The sequence below is a fragment of the Cyprinodon variegatus genome, unplaced genomic scaffold (assembly GCF_000732505.1).
Source record: "Cyprinodon variegatus isolate N-32 unplaced genomic scaffold, C_variegatus-1.0 Scaffold34, whole genome shotgun sequence".
NCBI classification, from domain to species: Eukaryota; Metazoa; Chordata; class Actinopteri; order Cyprinodontiformes; family Cyprinodontidae; genus Cyprinodon; species Cyprinodon variegatus.
In genome coordinates, this window is record NW_015150487.1 from 1,614,840 (window position 1) to 1,641,279 (window position 26,440).

General features: G+C 38.2%; 2 protein-coding genes and 1 long non-coding RNA gene across 3 annotated transcripts in view; 1 reads left to right on the top strand and 2 right to left on the bottom strand.

Annotated features, from left to right (window-relative positions):
- Positions 1 to 14,062: 14,062 nt before the first annotated feature.
- On the bottom strand, positions 14,063 to 16,068 carry LOC107103500. The gene is made up of 3 exons (XR_001482186.1): positions 15,775 to 16,068; positions 15,591 to 15,694; positions 14,063 to 14,814 (listed from the first exon to the last, which is right to left on the bottom strand). It is a non-coding gene; the product is annotated as an uncharacterized LOC107103500 (long non-coding RNA).
- Positions 16,069 to 16,222: 154 nt separating this feature from the next.
- On the top strand, positions 16,223 to 21,014 carry LOC107103489 (vesicular inhibitory amino acid transporter). The gene is made up of 2 exons (XM_015403216.1): positions 16,223 to 17,171; positions 18,618 to 21,014. Exons 1-2 carry the CDS (start codon positions 16,779 to 16,781, stop codon positions 19,803 to 19,805), a joined length of 1,581 nt encoding a protein of 526 aa, XP_015258702.1. The 5' UTR covers positions 16,223 to 16,778; the 3' UTR covers positions 19,806 to 21,014.
- A 3,615-nt stretch (positions 21,015 to 24,629) lies between these two features.
- Positions 24,630 to 26,440, bottom strand: part of aurka (aurora kinase A) — a 5,498-nt gene continuing 3,687 nt past the window's right edge. The window contains exons 7-9 of the mRNA XM_015402260.1: positions 25,901 to 26,049; positions 25,602 to 25,776; positions 24,630 to 25,401 (exon numbers count right to left, since the gene is read on the bottom strand). Of these exons, the coding sequence (XP_015257746.1) occupies positions 25,219 to 25,401; positions 25,602 to 25,776; positions 25,901 to 26,049 (507 nt within the window). The 3' untranslated portion in view covers positions 24,630 to 25,218. The remainder of the gene's footprint in view (positions 25,402 to 25,601; positions 25,777 to 25,900; positions 26,050 to 26,440) is intronic.

Genomic DNA, 26,440 nt, shown 5'->3' on the forward strand with positions numbered 1-26,440 from the left:
GAAATTCTAGGATCCACTTGTAAACCTGCAGATTAATAGAAAAGTGCTCTGTTAGGAACATAAGGAATTATCAAATCTGGGATATGTTTAGGTTTATATGTTATATGTTTATGTAGGGCTTTATATTTAAGAAAGATTACTTTAAATCATATTCTGGGTTTAACAGGAAGCCATTGCAGGGAAGCTAGGATAGGAGAAAAGTCATCTCTGCTTTTAATTTTCATCAGAACTCTAGCTGCAGCATTTTGTATCAGCTGAAGGCTTTTGACTACAGTTTGTGGACTTTCTGATAGTAAAGAATCACAATAGTCCAGCCTTGAAGTAACAAATGCATGGAGAAGTTTCTCAGCATCACCCCTGGCCAGGATATTTCTAATTTTTTGCAATATTCCGCAGATGAAAGAAGGAAATTCTTGAAACCTCTTTGATATGGGATTTAAATGACAGTTCCTGATAAAACACCAAGGCTTTATAGAATAGAATTCAACTTTATTGTCATTCCACTGTCAGAGCAACGAAATTAATTATTTGCATTTAACCCATCGCCTCGGGGAGCAGTGGGCTGCCATTGTGCAGCACCCAGGGAGCAGTATGCCCCCTGGACGCCTCCTACAGGGAGGTGTTCAAGGCATGCAGCACCGGAAGAGGCCCAGGGTATTACCCAGGACAAGATGGAGAGACTGTTTCTCTTGGCTGGCCAGGGAGGGCCTAGGGTTTTCCCCAACAGAAGAAGTGGAAGTGTCTGGTAAGCGGAAGGGCTAAGAGTCTCTATGCCTTGTGACTTTGAGTCAAAATTCATAAAAGATTGACTGGAAGAGGGTTACCATCTTGCTTCTTAAATTGCTGAGGAATCTGCAGAACAAAATAAAACTTGCTTTGAGTTTGTGCAGTAAACATATATTGAAGGATAAATGGGAGCATGATTTCTGCATAGTTGTTAAGTATAATGGTGACCTTCTAGTTTATGCAATCAGACTTAAAAATTATTGAAATCAACCCACTTCAACTCTCCAATTGTATTGTAGATTTCACCCAACTGCCATTGACGCTGCATTTGCCCAAGGATGGACCTTTTCATAGACCAGCAACATGCAGTCAGCAGCCCATTAATGATGAGCTGGATGGATGTTTGAGGGATGACAGTGAGATTTGCCTCCCAGTAGAGCCCCTCTATGTGTCAAATTCAAGATGTAAGTTTTTTAGTGCACCTGGAATCCTAAGTTGTAACACTGACTCTGGCTTATGATCTCATCCCCTGCTGCAACTGCATCAACCCATGTACTCCCAGCTATTAGCTCTGAAGTTCCTGTTCCATTCTCACAACCAACAAATCACTTATTGATCCTTGAAAAGTCAGACACCTACAGGAGACGACTGCCACAGAAGAGAAAAGTAAAAACATCCCTTACAATAGAGGTTCCCAAAGATTTAATAGAACATATTTGCAACCCCAATCGATCAATCTTATCGAAGTCCAACCAAGAAAAGTCAACGCAGTAACCAATATTTTAGTGCCATAAGATAATATGCCCTTTGAATTTCATAAATACCTATCTTAAAGTGAATACACTTTGAGTAATGCTTATAGTTATTTCGAGTTTTAACAGTTCACCATGTAATAGAACAACATTGCCATCAACATTTTTTAAAGTTACTTCTCAAATATGTTCACTGCCAACATGCCCCCCTCCCTGCAGTTACACTGGGACCAACCTGAGGGGGATTACCCCCCACTTTGGGACCTCCTGCCCTAACCTAACATGAATTTATCAGGCCTTTGTCCTTCTGAAGTGTTTTTCTCTATATGTAACTATGTAAATGTGCAATATTCTGTTATAGTCAATCCACTTATTTCTATTGTTCAAACTTTGTTTCCTAGTTTGGCTTATGCCAATGGAATTTTTTTTAGATACCTCTACAGTTAACAGGGTTTTTGACTTCCCGTTTCATGTGTAATTTGCATCAAACACTACATGGTATTAAGGTAACATAGTGGAACCCAGGTTTCTGACTCTGTTAATCTAATTTTTGTACTTTCTTTATAAAAAGTGTACAAAAAATGTTTTAAAAAGTTTCTAAATTTAGCAAGAGATAATCATATATTACATTGATTCATTACATGTTTAGTTAAATCTTGGAAACCTTTGCTGTTTTCACTAATTTTGATAATAATGGCTTACAGATGATAAAAATCCAACATTGTGTAACATTTAAGATGTAACTGCAGTTTAGTGGAAGGACCAAGTCCACAAACCCACAATTATTAGATACCTATGGAGTTGAAGAACCAGAGGGACCAAGAAATTGGAGTTACAATTGCAAGAATAGGATTGTTCTTACATTGTAAAATGCCTAAATAATACTCTTATAACACATTGAAAAAATCTAACATTGCTTAAAAACTATTCTTGCCTGTTAAAAAAATAATAAATTCCCAGCACTGATTCTCTGTGGCTGCTGGGATGGAAGAATCAGTGATGAGCTTACATGTTTCTACACTGTACTGCAGACTGCACTTCCTCCAGCTCCCCCGCTGAGTGATGCAGGTGCAAAATGTGTGTGAGCGGGGGGGGGGCCGAATTCCCACATGAGCAGGAATTCAGCCATCAGAGACACGCTCATTCAGTCAGAAGCAGAATAAAATGCCAACAGTTGTGTAATCATCTCACATCAGTGAGTCATCTGTTGTCCCCCCCGTCTACAGACGGGAGCATCAGTGCTGCAATCTAAACACACTGTGCTGCAGGATGAAAAGTGACAGATAGTAGGGACTCTGAGGAGCAGAAGGCTGGGATTTCTTCCAGCAAATCTGCTGCAACAAAACATTAACATGAGTTTTAAAAAAGGGTTGTTTTTTGGGACTTATACTTATGATCCTAAAATCTCTATGTAACAAACAAACAAAAAAAGAACAACATAGAAATATATAAACGTATAACAAAATAACAGCAGTGAACATAACTTTCAGACTCCTTTTAAATTCAGTGTTCATCACAGAAATATACAAGCATAGTGCTGTAAGCATAAGAATGTAAAGCACTTCTTTAAATGTCAAGATCCATAATAAATCTATTCATCCCAATGTTTTGGTTTTTCATGTATATTTATTAGACATTCTACAGAAAAGCTAAATTACAGTGTTATTCTTTCTATGTACAAAAGCATGAAAATGTATTTATTGTGCATGGAATATATATTTTAAAATTTTAAGATTACAGTAAAATCACATAATTTATAGTACTAATACTTAGTAATAGTAATTTTAAAGAATGTCCACCTTTTTATTCCTTTTTCGTATTCAAATGTATTCTAGTCTAGTTATTCTTTTCATGACTCCATATTCAAAATTTAAAATTTAGGTTTTTACTTTTATGAAAGAGTGAAAGAAATTTGAAATTTGAAGAAAAGACCGGCATGAAATTAACATTAATTTACCCTTATAAATTAAGGGTAAAGGGAAATTGTACATGAAGAACTAATTTGTCCTGTCTTCTCTATTTTTTACTTGATGTATTTTGAAATTATAAATTATTGTAGCTGCTCAAGTCATTCCTTACTGCTTAACAAACATTAAAAATCATTTTATGTTGAAAAAGCCAAGTTCATGATACAGAGTAAAGTACAAATTAACCAGAATTTTAGAAGTTTGATATATGAAGCAATTCTTGCCACATGAATTTGGACTCTTTAGTAGTGGCCAGTGTAACAATCTTTCTTTCTTTTTATTAGTAAAATGCATGTATTCATATTTGCTTTTCAGTTAATTCAGAAAATTACACCCCAACCACTCTTTCACTTCACTGAATGTAGCAGCTGCTGCAGAGCACTGAAGGAAAGGAGGGACAGAAGAGATTAAATGAGTGCTGGGCGGTATTATACATTTTTTTGTGTGGTCATGTAAAAATCTATAATGAATTGCAGCTGCTGCAATGAATAAAACCAGTTTTTATTTTCCAAGGGTAAGATTTGGAGGACTTGAAAAAGAAGATAGGAGGGTAGAAGGAGCAAGTGAGAAAATGTGAAAGTAAGAAAAGAAGAATGTAAAGAGAGGAATATCTGGAAAAGCAGCAAGGATAACAAGAAAGATAGAAAAAATACACCTTAGATGACCATCAATTGATAAGTCTATGTAATAGCTTTATGTTGTGCTCTCAAAAAAGTAAAATTAATTTTAGTTCATCTTTGCATATATACATGATAAATATCCATTAAACTGTTTTCTATACAGCCCAAGTCGCAGAGAAGTAAGTGCCCATCTTCAGCTATCTTTAGGAGAGATGAGGTGCACCTTTGACACATTGCCTGCACACAGCGTTTAAGGATTGACAAGAAATAGATATTATGTGAAAATATGCATACATGCATGTCCCAACAAAAAACTTATTTGTATTTTATTTCTTTTACCATCTTAAACTGCTCTTACTCATCTTAATATGTATTTAAATTTGAGACTTTATATGTTTTTTTGAAAGCAGATTATGTTTTTACTTTTTTTATTCTTTTTGTAGACTGTCCCATAATTTAACCTTTTAATGTCATTCAAACACCGTAGATCTTTAATTTCATTTTAATTTTAATTTGGCCCCCTTATATTCTCCATCTCTCTGTGTGAAAACTTTTGGATTTATTGTACAAAGTAATTTATTCATTAAACATAATTTGCACTGTTTCAAATTGAACCAAGTCTGCAAATTTGAATGAGTTTATCTTCATATGTTTCTGGACACACCAGAGGACCAGGTATTCTGCCTTCTGTTTGTGTGCAAACTTATCATCAGCATCATCGTCCCGGATCAGAGCAGTGACAGTGGTGTCATCTGCAAACTTCAGGCGTTTCACAGCTGAGGTTGCATTCTACTGCCATGGGTGAGATTTTTAATAACACACCGGAAATATGCCTTATGATACTGGGCTGCACCTCCACACACAAAGAGGAGCAGATGTTCTGGAATGGAATGAAAACGGGAGGCAGCATTGAGGGTTACCGCTACATGTAGATTGTTTTTCAGGAGAGAAACGGTAAGGAGCAGATATGGAGGTGTTTAATATTGTTTGCTGCTTATCTCAACTAAACAGAAGCACACAATAGAGATAGGATCTTCAGCCACCAGTGGGTGAGAAACATTTTAGATGACTGTGGAAATGTGATACGCTACATTTAAGATTGAATTAGAAGAAAGCACGATTTGATCTAGAGATGTCGACTGAACAGGCCTCAGGAGGAAGATGTTGTTTTTAAAATAATGTAAACCACAGGATGAAGCAATGTAAGACCAACACCCCTCTTCCCTAATAACTATTTCAGTCTATTCTTATACTTCCTTAAAAAAAGCCATACACATTTTTCCTTTTCTTCTCACGCTTAAAAAAATTCATTAATATAAACCCTTCTCTAGATTTTAGCCTTTTATTTACAAAGATTTATCGCTCTCCTCCTCACTTCAGCTGGATTTTATGGTTTATACACAATGAAATGTGATTATAGCCATCTTCAAAACAAGCAGGGGTTTTTTAAATAGTGAATGTTTTACCCATATTACAAAAATGATTTTCTATATATATATATATATATATATATATATATATATATATATATATATATATATATATATATATATATAAAGCTAAACACAGCTGCAAGATTCAATAATGAATGATTTTGACAGCAATCTACAAGCAATGCAGCTTCTTTTCAGTGGAGTGGTAACATATTTTAGTATTAGCTGATGGTTTTTGTTAGGAACTGGGTCAAAATCTCCTTTTAAATCTGTTCTGGAGGAGTAAAAAGGTATAAAGCTTCCTCTCAGGTTTCCTTTAAAGTGTTGGTTATAGAGCTGTCATGGTTTCCTCGTCAACTTCTGGTCAGCTAACAAGCTGGGTTAACCTGGTCTAGTCCTAGAAAGACTTTTCTAGAAGAACTTTCCAAATAATTGAACATACAGCAAAGCTGCGAGTTGCGCAAGAGTTGTTGGATTCAGTGTTGCTCTGCATTGTAAGCCACACGACTTTATCTCCGTTTGAGGTCATCTCTGCTTCATTTTGTTTCTGTCTTCCCATATTTGCTGTGTGTTTAACCCTACAGTAACATTTAAAGTATGAACACTTTTCAATTACTGTGTGGTACAGAAACCATCTTCAAGAACCACGAATAAATCTTAAAACCAGTACCAGAAGAGACCGGTTCTGCTTAGTCTGAAGAGAAAGAGAAGCAGAAGGATCGGAGCCGTTATACCAAAATGCAAGTTTGCTCAAAGGGACTAAGCAGCCCATGTGACCAATAAAGCACTTGTATTGCTGGCATCTGATACTGAAAGCTGATGGATTGTCCTGGTGAATTTGAAACCTTGGACTATCCATGTTGAGCTGTTTTTTTTTCCTATTTTAATTTCCTCTCCTAGATTAAAATCATGAACGTTTGAACTGGACCATTGAAAGGATTTTCTTGTTGACATCTGAGGGTCAGGAAGATTCTGGATAGCATGCAGGACTCAAATCAAATTAAGTTCCCATAAAAAAAGAGTATTCAACTTTAATTAACTTTTTAACAATGATAAGAAGAGCTTTGGCGATTATTCGTGAGTACATTAATTGTTTTTGTTATTTTATTTCCTTCTTTTAAACGTTATTAAAACTTCAATTTTGTTTATGTCAGTAATCCTAGAGATAAACGAAATCTTTTCTTCTTGATGCGTGCAGCTTTGGACTCTTAACAAACATCCGTGCTTAAGATGGAAATCATGGTATTGACAAACAATGCAATTTGAGTCACTGAAGTTGTTGAAACCCAACATGTCAGTGAAAAGTATAGCATCAATTGCAGGTAATTATTTTCATGTGAATTCACATCATTCAAATGTCCACTGGAGACCTAAAGCAAATGCTGTGCATGGAGAGATGGGAGATTGCTGACAGGAGCTGATTTGTGTTTCTGTCAAACCTCCAAGATAGATGACCTCAAGAAAAATAGCACCACGAATGTAGCCATGCTGATTTGCATATCACAGTTCCAGTTATCAACAAAATCAACTGCTTTCTTTACATTTCTGAGATTTCCCTAGGCATACTCTTTTTTCTGTAAATGTAACCTGGGGAAAAAACGGCTATGACCTTGGATGTCTGAAAAGGTTTGTTTATGTGTGTGTTTTGTGCGTGTGTGTCTGTCTCCAGGTGCCCTATGCAGTCTTGCATATGTTTCTCATTGTTGTTCTAAAATTGTACAAGGGGGAGACCAGAAAGCAATCGGCAGTGGGTTGTAGACACACAAAGAGAAAAGGCCTGAGGGCCGGTGTCGGCGTGAGTCTGAGAGGTTTGGTTTATTGACAGTTTTACATGAGACATGCTACTGCAGTCGCCCTTTGGGAAAGAGCTCGCTATAGCACAACAGACAGAAAACAAGAGGAGGAAATAACCTGCAATGAATCAGTGAACGAGAATAAAAGGGTTGTTTATTGTGTATAAATTTCCACAGTCTTTTACTGAATTATGGTAAATCACAAATACTTCAGTGTTTTCTGCTTTCAATGAATTCAGTGGTTCTCTACTCATCAGGCTTTCATGACCGATTTACTGTCTAACAGACTTTCCCTAAATTGAAAATTGGTAAGAAGAAGGCCGTACCTGAAAGAAATCCACAAAAATACCAACAGTTTGCCACAAGCCTTTTAGGGAACACAGCAAACATGTTGAAAAAGGAGCACGGGTAAAAGCCATGCAAATTACTATATATTATGGAAACCTAAAGCGTCTCATCAGCCTGGTCCTATTGCAAAATAAGTTAAAGATAAATAAATAAATAAAGACCTCTAGATCTGCAAAACTCTTGAAGGCATAAGCCTAGATTATCTCCTTTCTACGGTTGTGAGGGCTGCAAACTCTGTGAATATACATGAATACAGAGAAAACTTACTAGTACAACTGTCTCCGCCTAGTGGTCTTGAGTCCTTCAGTAATGCGGTGCTGGTTTGCAGCTTTCTTAACTTGCAGCTGTTTTTGTGACTTCCAGCATTTTGTCATTGTTTGTTTTCAGTTTTCATTTCAATATTTTCTGTGATTTCAGCATTTATCCTTTGTTTGTCTCATTAATGTGTTTGCATTACTTTAGGAACCTGCTGTAAATGAATGGCATTTGTACCCTTTGGCTTTCATACTATTCCATCATACTTGCCTCATATACTCTGTATAAACTGTAGCTGTTGAACCATTGGAGAGCTTGTGCAACACTTGTAGTAGAGATTAGGTCTCTTTAGTTACCACAGGCAAGAATAAAAAGATAAAATATGAAGGATTCTAAATCTTAACTATTTACAGACTGAATAAAATTATATTTTCCTCCCTGATCTTTTTTGATGTCTGAAAATCCATATATATATATGTATATATATACTCATCAGTTAAAATTCATCCCTTTTCTATTATGACAAACATTTGGAATAGGAAATAATTACAATACATATGGTAAGTGATACAATATGGCCCACAGTGACAATGATCATGAGACCTCTGTAGCACTAACAGTTGAATATCCTAATTAAGCGTTGGATCACTAAGACAGTGTTAAACCAGCTGAAGCCAAATGATTACAGCTCTCCAAAGGTACAAACACCTCTTGGAGGCGACATGGCTTCTGTATTTGTGCAGCGTTTCACACATCAGCCAAGAAATCAATGGTAACATCTATTCTCTGTGTGCACATTGTGTATTGGTTGTGCATCTCCTGGATGTTGTTGTGTGTCTGACCTCATGATAAGTGCCAGGGTATTTTTTTCCCCCTCCTGCTCTTGATTGTGTTTCTGACAAAAGCAGTTAATGACAACCCCAGAGTGGCTGCACAGTTCGACTGTATGTGTGTGTGTTTGTGTAAGTGTGTGTGGAGGGAGGGCTGATGTGGAGGGGGAAAAAAACATTTTCAAAAGCAAAGGTGGTTTTTATTCATAAACCTGCCTACAACGTGGCCAGCGGTTACCTTTATAAAGCTCTGAGCACTCACTCTGAGTGCAGCGACTTTCAATTAAAACAGAGCCGTTTGAAGGCCCCGCCGACATCACAGCAGCACAACAAAAAGCTTTCAGCAGGTTGTGAACGTAGTCAATTGCAAACAAGATGTGCATTTCAATGAATCATTCAAGCTGGATGGGGAGCGGAAATGGAGGGGTTACACCAATAAAAACAAGGGATGCATGTGTTGGCCTAAACAAAGGCTCCTCATTATTCTGCAAGAGGGATTCCCCTTGTTGCTCCGTTAAACATGTTTCCTTCTTTGAGTCAACTTCTTTTTAAGGGAAAATAAACAATCTCTGCCAGGAGAAAAAAAAACATTTACTTGTTTATACATTGAAAGCAACATTTAAAGTAAATATATTCTTGAAAAAATTGTCCTTTAATCCGGTGCAAATAAGATGATCCTAAAAAGTGTGAAAAAAACAAAAAGAAGACACTGATTGAAGTACCTGGAATTTTTACTGGGTAGCATGATTAGTGACTGAGGATATGAACAGTGATTGCTGATCAGAGTCAGACAGGGATGCTGAGAAAAGACCAAATGAAAGAAAACCTTAAATCGGGAGACATAATAAGTGCTATCCAAATTGCGCTGGCAGTTAGCAAGGAGCTAAGACCAGGAAGCTGTATGCTTCCTTCTGCCAATGCAGTTAGAATAGGGAACTCCTGACATGAGCAACAAAATCACCCACAATCCTTTGCCCGGCATAAAGGCACAGTCAATCTTACAGGGTTTAACAAAAATACATTATTTTGTGACATATACTGTGTGTGGCCCATGTTAATATACATACCTTCATGTCCACTTGGTTTTACAACAGAGAGATTAATCTGTTCTCTATATTTGTGCAACTTTTGTATCTTATAGTTCTTTTCCTAAAGGCTGTAGTCCCAATTTGACCAGCTTTGAGATATTTGGATTGAGCCCAAAATTTCCTCTGAATAGGGTGAACTGCAGCTCTTCCTGTTTACCTTCACCTTTCTATCCAGACGTACACTATCCAGGGTAGGAAAGGATCTCTGAACCGCTCTGTTGATTCCGGACAGCCTTCAGCCTCACGGACACTGCATCCATAACATCATTTATTTGCTTTGTTATTATCAGACTTTCATTCAATTTTCTTTTTTTTTTTAAGCAAACTTCATGGGCCAGGAGCTAAAAACCATATTTAAACCACTTATACCTGGAGCTTCTATTTAAGCTTACAGGTATTTAGTGCCTTGAAAAAATATTCATAACCACTTTTTCCATTTTATAACCACAAACATGTTACATAAACACGTTGGAGGGACTATGTCTCTGAGCTGGCCTGGTATCGCCTTGGGGTTCCCAAGAGCAGCTGCAGGAGGTGTTTGTGGATCAGGACGTCTGGGCATCTCTACTTAGACTGCCGCCTCTACAACCCAGCCCCAGATAAAGCAGGAGAAAATGATGGATATTACATAATTCTATATTATGTGATACATCAAACATAAGTAGTGCATGCTTGTAAGGTGCTGGGGAAAGGGCACCAAATATCTGAGATATTAATGCACCAACAGTTCACCAATAGGGCTTCCACTGCATTTTAGAAAGTTTTAAACTTTAGTTACGCTGCTAACTCTACAAATATTTGTGTTTATAAATAGACTTTTTCATACATTGAGTCATAAATTTTTGTTTAATACCAGATAGAGTTTTGAATAAAAAAGAATAATAAGTTTGTTGTACATGATCCCTCTGAGCATTGTCTCCACAACAGTGGAAATTTGGTTTGGTATTCTCAGTAGGTTTAATTTGAAAATCTGTGTAGAAAAATAGTTTATATATTGATTAAGCACATGTTGCATGCAAAGACACATTTGCGAAGAGATAATGTGCTAGTTTAGCCACAAAAAGCAGCCTAAGAGCCATCACAGCATTTTTTCATTTTTTATTTTAGCTATTAAAACTTTCTGTAACATGACTGTGAAGAGGCATAAGTGCTCCACTTTTGTGGGCTTGGCAGTCAGAGTAGCGAGAGGTTTTAAAAGAGTGAAAAGCTGAATAATTTCAAACATCTATCGTCATCTTTCATTCATTAATATTTTTCTCCCTATATAGTTTTTATGATAATCTAAACTGGTTTCAACCAATGTTTTTGTTTGGTTTGTTTGTTGTTTTTTTTGTTTTGCCTGTTAATTTGTTTCTATAAATATATACAGTTTACCTGCATCCTGGTTTTCTGTTTTCTTTTTTGTATCTGACCACTTTAAGATGAATGGTTCATGATTGTTCAATTGCTTAAATTATATTCATAACTCGTGTTGGCATCAAATCTAACTCACCTAAAGAGAGGAACCCATGTTTTTGTTTCCACTAAAAATAACTTACAGTAGCACTTTGTAACACGCAGTCTTGCTTAATCACACCATTTTTTTTTTAGATGTCTTTGACTAAATGCATAAAAAACATATAAAATCTGAGCTTTTCAAGTATACAAAAAAATTCAAGGGCTAATGAATAGGATGTTTGAAGTATTTAACGTATTACATATTAAAAAAAAATGTCATATGATTGTATAACACTTTTTTCTATAAGAGTCCAAAGTGTGGGGGAACCCCAATCTGAGAAAAATAAGTTTCCTTACTCTTATTTAAATTCAAAATATTTCAGCAAATATATTAATTCAGATTAAATTAAATTAAGTTAAAATATGTTTGTATAAACTAAATATTTTCAAGTCCTACGTTTTAAAATATTTAAGAACACCCTAGTTATTGCATGAGATCATATAGATTTGCTCTTAAAACCACAAATTTATGAATAAAGATTATCAGGGAATTTAGCTGTTGCTCTATGAACTTGTCAGCCTGATTCCAGTGGGAGAATCCCTGAGAGTCTACAGGATGTCACTACATTCCTGACATAAAAGTTTAATGAGAACAAAACTGTTACGGATCAGCAGAGCAGCCTGATCCTTCATTGACTCCACTCTTTACTCACACATGTACATAGAGTCCTACTGAGTTCAACATCTGCCCTTGTGTGGACCTCAGGGTGTGAGTACAGTAAGGACTTCTTACATGGGTTGGATATTGACTGTTTTTTTAACTACAATCAATATGGGATACTGGATCTTTTCTCGTTACCCTCACTAACTTCCAAATGATATACCCTAAAAATAGCAGAGTATGACAATGATGATTGGACATTTTGGATTGAACATTTCAAATACCATTTGGCTTTGTTTTCTGTAACACTAATCACTAAACACTAATTATTCAGATTTGTCTGTAGGCTTCAGATGCTCCACAAAAACTCAGAGACAAACAAATCATGGATGTTCAGATCGGATCTGCGTTTGTTAATGGCTCAGATTTTTTCTTTCTTTTCTCCAACCGCGACGGTGGCTGTGAGAAGCAGTGAGTGTGAAAAATCAATGGCAAGGCTTTGTGCCAGATCCCGGGGCCACGCAGGTCCCAGAGGACCGGCTCCGTTTATTGTGCTCAAAAAAAGGCAATTACAATGTTAATGTGTCGCAGCAGGAGAGTAGACCCGGGAAGGAGGACATGAAAGGTTGATGGAGAGAGCAGAGTCACTTTGGGTTAACAGCAAAACGGCGTCTGGGGAGTGCTTCAAAGGCACAATAAACTCACCTCACACTACATATCTACAATTTAGATAGAGATAGATAGATAGATAGATAGATAGATAGATAGATAGATAGATAGATAGATAGATAGATAGATAGATAGATAGATAGATAGATAGATCTCACATTATTTGTCATTGTTTCTTGGCAGACACAAGCCAAAATGCAGTACCAATTGGAGCTCCTTATTGAGGAAACCTCTTGGGAGCTCATAATAAGCCATTAAACAGGCGCATTAGGAGTAATGAAAAGGCTTTTAGTGGTTTACCACTGCGGGCCACCTGGATATTTCTCTATGTGGAAGTGGGCGGTGGCTGTGGTTATCTAATGGCTCCAGGGCTGCAGTGACGATACAAATAGAGAAAACATATGTCTGCATTAAAAACTGTTTTCTTTTTTAACAGCAGCAGAAGGAATGTGGTAGATAGGCATTTGTAGATTTATTGAAATAAAGCAGATGGTTTTTCTTGAAACGTCTCATCACAGAGTCAGTCAAGCTTTGATTTCTCATTCTTTAACGGTAACAATAACTTACAATTTAGTCAAATTTCAATTAAAGTCAAACATCCATTACTATTTTTAGCTGTTTGTTTCTTGAAAACATTAAAAGCGTCATGCTTAAACCATTTAAATGATACCTGTTTTAGTTTTTCTCAAGAAGTTTCACTATAAATATAACATCATAATTTGCTGGGGGGGGGGTTAGTGTTGGTTCAATCCAGTGCTATAAAGTTCCAACGAAATCATTTAATAAGGAAATTACAAAATTTTAAATACGTTTCAGAAATAGTTTTTTTTTTTTTTTTAAAAAGGCTATTTTTACCAACCACTTCTAATCCTATCAAAACGTATCAAACTCTGTCCATGGTGCTGAAAATATGCCCTCCCAGAAACCGCTCAAATCGGTTCTGTTTAAACAGCTCCATCCGCTCGTTGCCATCCGCGGATACTTCGCTGTACCTGTGATTGTGATGCAAATGTTAATGGACTCTGAGGTCCTCTGATTAGGCTTGATGTTGGCTAATTTCCCTCCTCTGCGCTCCCCAGAGAGCGAAGAGTGCCTTTTCAGCGCCCCCCTCTAAATACAGGAGCGTTGATGGTATTTTCTGCTTCGCTGAGCTGATGGATAGAAGCAGCTCACAAAAAGACAGACAGGTGATCATGGATTAAATGGTAGATAATGTCCTGCAGTTTCCCCACAAATCACTGCATCGATGTGTCTGCCCATTTTATTTTCTACGAAGATAATATTTTATTGTCTCGGCCATTATCTTGCACAGACCCCTTAGTATCAGTAGTCTCTGAGATGTCTGGAGAAAAAAAAAAGTAAAACGTGGAACAAATGGGATCAAAATCTAGTAAACAAAAAAAAAGATGCTTCCTTTTTCTTTTTCTCTGGTCTGTGTTTTCAGGACAGATTTTAATGAAGAAAACGCTGCATAGTAATAAAATAATTTTGTGAATTTTGAAAGAACAATTGGGTGAGAGGGGGGTGCTAAAGCTGGGTGGAGGATGGGGGCTGAGTTACACGAGGGCGGAGAACCTTGTGCCAGCTCGCTCATGTGTGTAATGCGAAAAGGGAGAGTCGGGAGGCTGAAATATTGAGTGGAGGAAGAGGAGGAAGAAGCAGAGGGATGAATATGCTATTGGAACTGGAGAAAATAGATATGATCACAATGTGTGTGTGCACATGGTAACCTGGATTTATTTTTGTATCACCCTCGGACATGTGGGTCAAACACATAACCACCTTGACAGCAACGATAAGAAGCTATGATTGGTCATATCGACTTGGATGGATCCTCCCGGGACTTGGCACGCTGACCCAATGGTGACAGTCAGCATGGGTGATGAACTGCAGCATGCATCACTCTCCAGTTTGCAGATTTAGGAGTTATACCAAACACCAAAATATGTGGGGCCTCTTAAAAATCTAAATTTTTCCGTTTACTTTAAATTGTTTTCATTGAAAATAAATTATCATTAATAATATTAATATTTTCATGTGTTAAATTGGAGGGCTGGGAAGCTGCGCAGTCGCTGTGACCCGGGGGCCCGCGGTGTCAGAGCTGCTCTTTTCATCCTGAGGCGCACTCCATCAGACAGCTCAGAGCGCAGATCTGAGCAGGTCTGCAGCCCGCTGATAACAGCTCCGTCATTAACTCTTTCATTCAAAGCGGTAGCCATTTTCGTTCCCACGCAGCTGAAAAAAAAAAATACACACAGAGACACGTTCAAACACAAAGGAAAGGACGGACAAAGCAGAGTGAGCGATTCTTTCGGCCTGTATTTGGAGGGGTTTACTGATGATGCACCGGCCTGATAATGCTTTGCTGGAACTGGGGTCCGTCAGAGGTGTCGATCGGCTGTTTTATGTTTACACCCTAAAAATATCAATTTGTCCGAAACACTATTTTATGTGTGGGGGTTTTCTATCTTTAAAACCAAGAAACATGCAGCAAAAAACGATTTTAGCGCTGCTCTCTGTTCTAACTGGGGAGCAACTTAAATAGAAACAGACAATATGTCAAACCTAGAGATATGACTTTTTTTTCTCAGTTATAAAATCAGCATGTTTGGAGCAGCCAGTTGTTTTGAGCAGGTTAGTGTATTTCATCACAGGCTGTGATGTCGCATGAGCCGGAAAGGCCGCATCTTTGTGTCCTGGTGAGACTCTGATGCTGCAGCCTGAAGGCACTCTGAGGACACGGATAACACAGAGTACTACTGACAAGGCATCCTCTACGAAATTATGAAAAAAAAAATGTGGGTCTGTGTTACACAGTAGCATCATGAATACATGTTTTAATGAATGGAATGAAGAAAAGGATGCCATATACAACCCAGTAAGAAAACCGATGTATTTATTTCTCTTTTTTTCCCAAAAAACAAAAAAATCAGCCTGTTTGAAACGTAGATTTTTTTTTTTTTAGAAAAAACGGCTATTTATTTTTTAAATAGATAAGATAAATACATTACCCAATCTCCAGGCTGAATGAAATGTCCCATATCTCATCTCGAGCTGCCTGTAAGTTAAAAACGACGAGGCTTTTTTATTTTCTTCACCGAACACATTTCTACACCTTAGAAATACATACAGAACGTTAATAAAATTAAGTTTCCATCTGGCAAACATATTAAGCCTTTAAGGTGAAATTTGTACCATTTAGTTTTTTTTTCTTTCGCAAGTATTTCACCAAGAACAAAAAAATAAATCCCCGATCACCAATAAACCTAAAGCCATTCGTTCAACACGGTCCGGAATAATCCAAGTGATGCTTCTTGCTCCTCTTCACTAAAAAGAAAAAACAAACAAAAAAACGGGTCAAATATTGCCATTTTAAAATTATAACCCTCTAGATGTTTTTTTAAAATAATTTCTGCAACAAGGAGTCGGGTTTCTTCACATTATCACCCCTCTTTATACCCGTAAAGTTATGCAAGATTTAAGGCCCCCCGAATGCCATTGGATGTTAAGATGAAGTATAATAGATTCTGGGTTGGTGAAGGTGTGGTGGGGGTGCATCAAGCACCTCCCCTAGAAATGCAGCAAATCTCTCCCGTTTTCTCCTGGTGGGGCACTGGCAGGGCTGGAGACGTGCTTTGCATTGGCAGACGGATGAGGACACGTGTCTCGTCCCTGCCTCCTTCCCCGGGCTCCACGGTACCGCATTGGCATCAGAAGAGGCACCTAAACTCCTGGGGAAAGCTGCTTGCCACGCTATACTCCCCCCCAAAAGAAGGAACACGGTGCAAAGAGCCCGCAGGAACCTGTGGCATACTTTTTTTTCTCTTCTTTCTTTTTTTTTTTGGTCGTGCGTAAAGCGTTTGCGCACAGCGCCTTGGAGACTGGGAAGGTGCGCTGACATTCGTCAAGCGGCAGAGCGCAGCGCCAGGATGCAGAAACGGAGCAACGAAGTCTGAAGGTGACATGAACCTGAGGATATCCAAGAGCATCAGCCGCACACTTAACAAGAAGTGGAGATAGCAACTGAAAACCGTCGTGTCTTGAAGCCAAAATTGCGCTTTTCCTTGTGGCTTTATCTCATGCTGAGAATAAGGAGCTGCAGAACACAGTAGCCTACAATTTTTTCTTTACCAACCTGGAAAAGAGAAACACACTTCTAACTAATCAGTGGACGGTTTAGCTCTGACAAAGGAGGAAAAATGGCGACATTAATCAGAGGTAAAATATCCAATAAACTGTCCAACGCAGCCACGGCCGTGTCCAACAAATCCACAGCAAAGGTGAGCGGGATGTTCGCAAGAATGGGCTTCCAGGCCGCTACGGACGAGGAAGGTCTTGGCTTTGCTGCCTGCGACGACCTGGATTATGATCACCGCCAAGGTATGCAGATGGACATTCTGTCCTCGGACGAGACCGGAGGGGAAGGTGGCGGAGACGGCGGCGGGCAGGAGGGGGACAGCCACTACCAGAGAGACGGCACCGGTCCACCGCACTCTGCCTCCAAGGACGGGGGCTCGACGAATGAGTTATCCGAAGTCAAACCAAAAATCACCGCCTGGGAAGCAGGCTGGAACGTCACGAACGCAATCCAGGTAAAGGCTTTGCTCTAATTGACCAAACATCCCTTACTGACTTACCTAAAACATTAGATCAAGCAACAAAAAGGAGAATTTTAATGCATTTAATATTTATAAGTTCACAAAATTACTGATATATACTTGGGTTGCTAAATTATAATCAGATTGCTCATGCATGGGGAGCTGAAGGGGTGGAAGGTAGATGATGTCCTAACATCTCTAACCCTCCCCTTCCTTCATCTCACACATTCTTTGTCTGCAGTAATGCCGACTGTCACTGAACCCTCCTAATAACAGCATTATTCTGCAGGCCAACAGTGAATACAAGGTTACAGCCTCTACTTTTATACAAATTCTAAATTGTCAGCAGTAAGAACAGGCATTTATTACATTTAAACTTCACAGAAAGAGAATTCGTTGCAAGGAAAAACTATTTCTTTTTTTTTATATAATTTTTTTGATCAGTAAAATTGCAAGAAAAGTCTCGATTAGACAAAGATGTGGAAAATAGACGAAACTGCGCACTGCTGTGGAGGGCTATGCGACAAAAATTCCTTCATCCACGCAGTTCCTGCTTATGCTTTGGTAATGGCCTGACGTAAGAGTGTGTCTCCTCCAGCCACTGATGACGTTAGAAGCGGGTGGATGTGCTTAAAGCCATGTGGAAAACCCACAACATGAAAAACATGACAGCTTCACTGGAGTCATGCGGTCCAATCTCACATAAACGTGCTGCAAGAAAACAGGGACGGCCAAAGATTGGATGGGGACCCTAGAGATTGTTTAATTGGTCCAGAGAGGCTGGTTACCCACCATCAAACAAAGATCCATAATTATTGCTAATTGATTTACTTTAACAGGATTAAAAAATGAATGTACCTTATATCACTGAATTCAGTTTTCTTGGCCCTTATTTTTTAAATGAAAGAAGTAAATAAATTGCCCACCTCCAAAAAACAAGCATCATAACAGGTCTTAGAAGGAATAAGACTTACTAAGATTACTGCAAATATTTACACATGGATCTGTGAAAAAATTAAATGTATTAAATATTTTATTCAATATTTATTTAAACAATCTAAAGTAATTAAAACAGGCCCAAATTTAAATAAGTTCCCATTTAGTTATTTTATATGAAAACAATCTTGCTACCATTCATCGTGCAAATTCTTAGATATGTGTTGTCTAATCCCCATTCTATCTTCAGATAATATAAGGTTTGCATATTTGCATGTAAAACCACTAGAATCATTCTTAAATGGTCAACATGACAAATCTAAGTATTTATTTGGCATTTAGGTATTTAATAACAATAACTTACAGACTAACTGAAAAAACTGGAAGAAAACTCTCTATATAAATTCTCCTATTAGACATTATGACTAACCCTAATAAAACTCCCTAGATGTGCCTCTGAATATCCTGCACAACATTAATGCTTTTTCTTCTGTCTCTTCCTAGGGGATGTTTGTTCTGGGCTTGCCCTACGCCATCCTGCATGGAGGATACCTCGGACTTTTTCTCATTATTTTCGCCGCCGTGGTGTGCTGCTACACGGGGAAAATCCTCATCGCCTGCCTATACGAGGAGGACGAAGACGGGCAGCTGGTCCGTGTGAGGGACTCCTATGTTGACATTGCCAACGCCTGCTGTGCGCCCAGGTTCCCAACGCTGGGCGGTCACGTCGTGAATGTAGCTCAAATCATAGAGCTGGTTATGACTTGCATCCTGTACGTAGTGGTCAGCGGGAATCTCATGTACAACAGCTTCCCCAACATGCCCATCTCCCAGAAATCGTGGGCCATCATCGCCACCGCCGCTCTGCTTCCCTGCGCATTCCTCAAGAATCTGAAAGCCGTCTCCAAGTTCAGTTTGCTGTGCACAATGGCTCACTTCGTCATCAATGTCCTGGTGATAGCCTACTGCCTATCCAGGGCGAGGGACTGGGCCTGGGACAAGGTCAAGTTTTACATCGATGTCAAGAAATTCCCCATCTCCATTGGGATTATCGTGTTCAGCTACACCTCGCAGATCTTCCTGCCGTCCCTGGAGGGGAACATGCAGAAACCAAGCGAGTTCCACTGCATGATGAAATGGACTCACATCGCTGCCTGCATCCTCAAGGGCCTGTTCGCCCTGGTGGCTTACCTGACCTGGGCCGACGAAACCAAGGAGGTGATTACAGACAACCTTCCGCCGACTATCCGAGCAGTGGTCAACATCTTTCTGGTGGCCAAAGCTTTGCTGTCTTACCCGCTGCCGTTTTTCGCCGCCGTGGAGGTGTTGGAGAAAAGCTTCTTCCAGGAAGGAAGCCGCGCCTTCTTTCCGGACTGCTACGGAGGCGATGGACGCCTAAAGTCCTGGGGACTGACCCTCCGATGTATACTTGTGGTGTTCACCTTGCTCATGGCGATCTATGTGCCGCACTTCGCCCTGCTCATGGGCCTCACCGGCAGCCTGACAGGCGCCGGGCTCTGCTTTTTGCTCCCAAGCATCTTCCACCTCAAGCTCTTATGGAGAAAGCTTCAATGGCACCAGGTGTTCTTTGACGTCTCCATCTTTGTAATAGGAGGTATATGCAGTATATCCGGTTTCATCCACTCCATGGAGGGGCTCATAGAGGCTTACAAATATAACATAGAAGACTAGAGGCGAGCGATCATTGGAAGCACAGATGCATCTCAGTAAATTTGAATATCATCACAAAGTAAATGCATTTTACTAACTCAGTTAACGCGATAAAATATATGTTACATGGAGTGCGATATCTACTTAAAGCCTTTATTTAAGTCATTTTGATGATTTACCTACAGCTAATAAAAATCCAAATTCTGTATTTTTTTGAGAAATTATATATTACAGAAGGCCATAAAAAGGTTTTAAATATAGAAACTAATGTTATACCATACAATGCCCTACAAAGCCATTAAGAGGAATGCAGACTGAGAGCTGTTAGTCAGACATAAGTCAGTGACACCTTCAAGAATTGGCAAGAACAGGAGCTTGTTAGAAGGAATATTCAAGGGTTTCTGTTTAAAACCATTTACATAGACATTTGAATAGAGGGAAAAATTATTAAGAAGAAAGGAATTAATGTTTCCTGAACATTTTTGACTCTCATTTACTGGACAATTCAGATATGTAGTAGTAGTATAGACTTTGTCAAATTTTAGCTTAGGCAAATAACTGGATTTATGACCCAAAGTTATCTTTGCAGAAAACAAAAGCTTACATCAGAAATAAGTCTAACTCCATTACTGACTTTTAAAAGATTTAAATCTAAATTGCTTGAAGCCTAGTGCTAAGTTTCCACCTCCAGAGGTCTTTATCAGAGGGGCCAAATCATCAGCTAGTGTTGGTCCATTGTGTTTTATCTAGTCCAAAGTCAAACCAGACATCTACCAAGAAAGTTTGGAGTATTTCATGCATTTCTCCTCTAACAACCCTCCGATGCTGATGCAGCTTCCTTCGCCACACTGCTCTGGACACAACCCATAAAGTACACATCCCAACTTTAACGACCATGGCATCTCTGTACTTGGTTGCTCAGCAAACTCTCCTGACCTGAGCCCATTTGGGAATACCTCTATATTAAGATTTTTTTTTTTCTTTTGAACTGGTCCTATGTATTTTTTTTTCTCAAAAACTAAAATGGGATTTTTATTACCTGTAAGCTTTAATCATCAAAATCAGCACAATAAATCGCTGGAAATAGCTATATCACACTGCATGTAATGAATGTACACGTTTCACCTTGAAACTGATTTGGTAAAATAAATGAGCTTTTCGATTATATTTTACTCCATGAAGACGCGCCTGTAAGCGTGAACTACAAATACCCATTTAGTGAGAAAACATTAAAAAAAAACACGCACAAACACCAGGCTGCGTGCGCTGCGCTCCTTCCCCCTCTGCTTGATCCATGCGTAAAAGCGCGCAGAAAGCACACACCAACATTTGCGCGCTCTCATCTCTTTATACACACACACACACACACACCAGTAAATCTAACAGCAAGAAAAAAGAGCAGAAAGCGTCGAACAAAAGGGCACATGCTGTATACTTAACACAGACATATTTTCCAGTGGAGTGAACGTTTACAACACTGACCTTAAGCAAAGTTGCAAAAGGAGAGGGGCAGCCTGCCTTTTTCAACGTCGCTCTTGTGGTGCTTCCCCACATGAGACCTCACATTGCGAAACGATTGAGTTTGGGATTTTTAAAGAATGAAAAGTGAATTTAAAAAAAAGTATGACTGTAGGGACTGAATGAGGTGTTAAAGCCTGAAAAAGTCCCAAAAAGTGACAGAATACAAAAATAAAAATGCACTCTAAAAGAGAATGCAGCTCCAACTTTAAAGGAAGGGCTTCAGTTGTTAACAAGGTTTGAATTATCTTTGCCCAATATTAAACTTGGCAATGTTTAAACTAGATAAATTAAGTTAATAAACTGCATTCAATTATTAGTTAACAATTGAATCTATCCAATGGAGGGTTATTCTCTTTTAGAGTGTAGTTGGAATTAAGGCTGCCTCAAGAAAAAAAAAGAAGGCTTTTTGTTTGTTTTTAAAAAAAAGGAAAATCTGGATTTTTCAATAAAAGCTAACAGAGTAAAACCATCAAATAGAAAACAGCAGCTGTAAAAACTATGCATTGAATGTATAAAAGGGGAAGTGGACACATGAAGAAAGGTTGAGTGTTCTGGTTCATTTGTATGAACGTGTTGATGCTTTTGCAGGCCTTTTCCCCCGTCACAATCCTCACCGTTTTATGTTTTTTCAGCTTATCAATACGCATTAGTAAAAAAATAAAATAAAATAAAAAGATCCCAGTCCTTTTCCGCTTCTACCCTCTCTTACACCCCCCTCCCCCAGAACCGCTCCATCACGGCCTCGTTTTCTCTCAACATGGCAACACTGAAATGAAACCGCAAACTGAGTTTTAAAAATAACGCATTTAGATCCACACATGGCCTGTTTATTAAAATGGATTTGAAACGCTCCAGTCTTGAAAATTTCGATGTCTAAAATAAAAAGTAAAAAAAAAAAAAAAGTTTAAAAAAAATCTGAATTGATGGAAAGTGAGATTATCAAAGAGGAAAATGTGCATACAGACATTTTTCATTCTGTGCAATCCAATGGGGTCCTGTGGAAATGTTATTTAAAAAAACCGTATGTGTAGTGTGTTATTGTGGTTTCAAAAAGATGGAATGTATATCTCAAAAGTGGTTATCATATATCGTGAAATTAATATTAAAGAATAAAGAAATAAGTGAAATTATATTGTAAAAATGTGTGTGGTTTTATGTAAATGAAAATCGGTCAGAACATGTATTTTTTTTTCCTCTATAATAAAATGCAGAAAATGATCGTGAGAGCAGAAGTCATATTTTTGATGCAAATGAAAAAAATGAGCTCCTTAGGTCACTTTGATTAACTGTAAACTCCTTCATTAGTATCATTGGAGAAACTCAGAGGATGCATGTTTGGCTGGAACAGGTTTTCTGCTGCAGGCAGCATCAGGCCTTCCTATTAATCCACTCTGTTGGTTTCCTCCTGAGGGCAACATCTGGACAAGCTCTTTATTTTATTTCCGGATCACTTCATTTGAAGTGAGGAAATCACAGGAGCTGCAAACAAATTTAACCAACAGTTGTGTTCTATTTTTGCGATTTAAGACCCTGATCACATGCAAACGACCTTGAATTAATTCCTTAAGGGTTTCTGTGCACTTAAATGGGTCCAATTGGCCCTTTAAAATACAAAATGAAGTGTTTTTGCAAGGAAAAAAAATAGTAAGAATTTGATCAAATGTGAACAAAAATGCCATTTAACTCCAAATACTATCTTCTTATATTAAAAAAATTTCTATATAAATGTTATCAATGATTAAAAATATATATATATATGTATAAACCTAGAAGACCATTAAATCAATTACATAGGCCTACGTTTCTTTCCATATTGTTTAGGGGGCCACCTAGTGGACAAAAATATTAAACCAATCAAACGAGAATCCGGTGGTGGTTTAGTGACATGAAGGGCCTCCTAAGGGGGACCTCCAGCAAAACAAGGTTAGGGATTGAAAAAAGAAAAAAAAAAAGATAACTTGCTTCAAACAGAATAATAATAAAAAAAAGAAGAGAGTTTGGACAGAACCAATGTTTGAACATGTTCTTCAATAGGTTCAGCTCAGCATCCTTCTCTCCTGGCCACATTAAAACACATCCTTGTCTTCTTTGACCCAGACCATGGTCTCAACACAAATGCTGTATCAATAATCTCAATCTTGGACTCTTCTGTTTCTACATGTTTGTTCTCAACCAAATCAGAGGATGATTCTGCTCCTTTTGTCTGCTCCTTCCACCTGTCTGTCTCCAGAATTCAGGAAAAAGCACCTGGAGAAATGAAACCCTTAAAATGCTCCAGGTCCAAATGATGCCAGCCCTAGAGTCCTGAAGGTAGGAACAGAGCAGCTCCGATGGATTCCACAGCATATCTTCTACCTTAGCCTAATGGAGACTCTGGGGCTCGTTTAGGCAAAGGTCTTCCAGTGCTGTGGAAGAAATATCATTAAAGTTCCAACGGACCATCTGACCAGCCACATTAAGCTCCTATTTAAATGGGTTGGAGTTGAAAATGCCATAATACACCTGCTTCAAGAAGCCCACTCTCACTTAAGACATAGAGCCCTGTGAGGATCAGGCTCTTATTTCTCTAGTGCATCCAATCATTTAGCCTGATTTACTTTGTCAGGAACTCTTAAGAGATGGAAAGGTCACATGTCTATAACCAGCAAGTAAGCAGCATATACTCCCTATTCCTTTTTATATTGTACACCAACTTCCAGTAAAAGACAAAGTCAAGTCATTTGTAGAAAAAAAAAAAAATAATACCAAGATGACTCTGCATTCATTGGCTAAATCAAAGATGGACCCTCCCTCAACAGGAGATGGTGAACCACAATGTGGCAAAGTGTGGAAACCATCAGCATCCACAATAACTTCAAGAGGAATTTTTGAAGTGAACTGAATTTAATTAGATGTAGAATAAGTTTGTTTAGGTTTGTTTTTCTAATCAAATAATCCTATTTTGATTATTCTGATTGCTAAACAAGCTTTATATATTTAGTTTCCACAATTTGGACAAGGCAAAGCTTAAACTGCACCATTTGAGGAGTAAAGACCATGTTCAAAATAACCTTTATCTGAAACCTCTACATGTTATGGAAAAAAATAACACCTTTTCCACTGCATCGGTTACAAAAATAAAAAACTAACATCTTTTGGAAAGCTGATGTCTTTACATGAGGCAGAATAACTTAAATTTTCTTCTATTAAAATAATTAATGCAATAATAGTATTTCTCACAAAATGTATAAATAATACATTTGACTAAGTAAATGCTGTAATTTGACTTTTAAGAAAAACGAGACCAATCTTATATATGATCTAAAAATTTTATTAAACTTTATAAAACAGAAAAAAATACAAGACATTAAACCCATGGACAGGCACTGTTATAGTGGTTGCTTGGCGCCCTCTGCTGGACAGTTGTAATTAAAACAGTAATTGAACTCAAATCATCTCAGTGAAAAATCCCCTTTGAAAGTCCTGGAAACAAACAGCAACAGCGACAATCTCACTGTTCACATTGTTTTTACCTCCAAAGTGATATTTTGAGAGAGTCATTTCCCATTTCATGTAAAGGCATTAGCCTTTTAGGCAAAAGCCTGATTAAAGATCCAATAATTTCAAATTTGAGATACACTTAAGTTATGATGGCATTATTATTCCGGTAAATATTTCAGTTTTTTAGTAATTATGGGATTCTTTATAGGCTTTTGCGTAATGCCTTTACATGAATGGGAAACAAACATTCATATATCACCCAGAGGTAAAAACATTGTGTTGAACAGTGAGAAGTGCCACTGTTGTAGTCCGCTGTGTTCATTGGTTTATAGTCTACAGTAATGACGTAGTTGTCAATTGGCTGTGACTACAGAGCCATTGGAGTTCAGATGGTTCCTCGCACTGTGGACGTGGCAGGCTGCTGGGAGCGCAGTCACTGACCGGACTCTTCAATGTTAAAGGTGGTAGGCTTCTTTGTAGAGTTGTCAAGCACCCAGGTGTGAGTTAGGACTCCCTGAATAGGCAGTCTGTGCATGGGGTTATGCTTAAGCAGCTTAGCCACAAAGTCTTTAGCTCCAGCACTGATGCCGGCCTGTGGGGGGTAACTGTATTCCACCTACGTCCAAACAAAAAACAGGAATGTTAAGTCTTTACGTGAACCTGGGCTGTTTGTATGAAACTAAAATGTTTTCATTTTAAAAAGCCATTTAAAACATTGATCTGCTTTATTCTGCATACAAAAAAGTGTAAAACATTCTCAGTGTGACGATCCACTGTGAAAAATGAAACTGAACTATTTTTTGTCTGAATTCCTACCCTTGAAATCCTGCGGTAGGTTTCATCATGAGTTTTTGCCTCGAAAGGAGGTTTCCCAACAAGAAACTCGTAGCAGAGGACACCAAGACTCCAAAGATCCACCTTCTCATCATGAGTTTTGCCCTCGATCATCTCTGGAGGAAGGTAGTCAAGTGTTCCACACAGAGTGGACCTCCTGCAGGAGATTCAGCACAAAACATTGTGACTTCTTGTTTTTTTAAAGCAAAACATACAACCACAAAAAAATCTGATCTAAAATAAATAGAGATCAGGTTAATAACCATGGGATATGCATGTACCTGGAAGATGGGGTGTGTACAGACCACCCAAAATCAGCAATCTTCAGCTCACCATTACCACCTAGTAACAGGTTCTCTGGTTTGATGTCTCTGTGGATCACATTCTTCGTATGACAGTAATGGAGAGCATCTGCTAGCTCCATGATGTACTAAAAAAAGTAAAATAAAAACAAATTTTAAAAAAGCAAACAAAATTTATATTCGTTTTAATTTGACCAAACGCAAATCTCATGCATTTAAGTTCAGTTTATTCAGTGGGGGAATAATGAACAGTCAGATAAACACAAATCAAATGAATGCTTTGCCAAATAAAAAATAATAATAATAATCGCAATCAGAGCCAGTGGTAATTCACACAGTCATGCCAAGAGATGGCTGCTGCAGACAGGCTAAGGTAGCGCTGGCTGCAGTTCACCTCAGAGGTCTGCTGTTTTTTAGTGCAAAATAAAAAAAATTAAAAAACAACTAGGGATGCACGATATTGGGATTTTGGCCGATATCCGATATGCCGATATTTTAAAACTCATGTAGCCGATAACC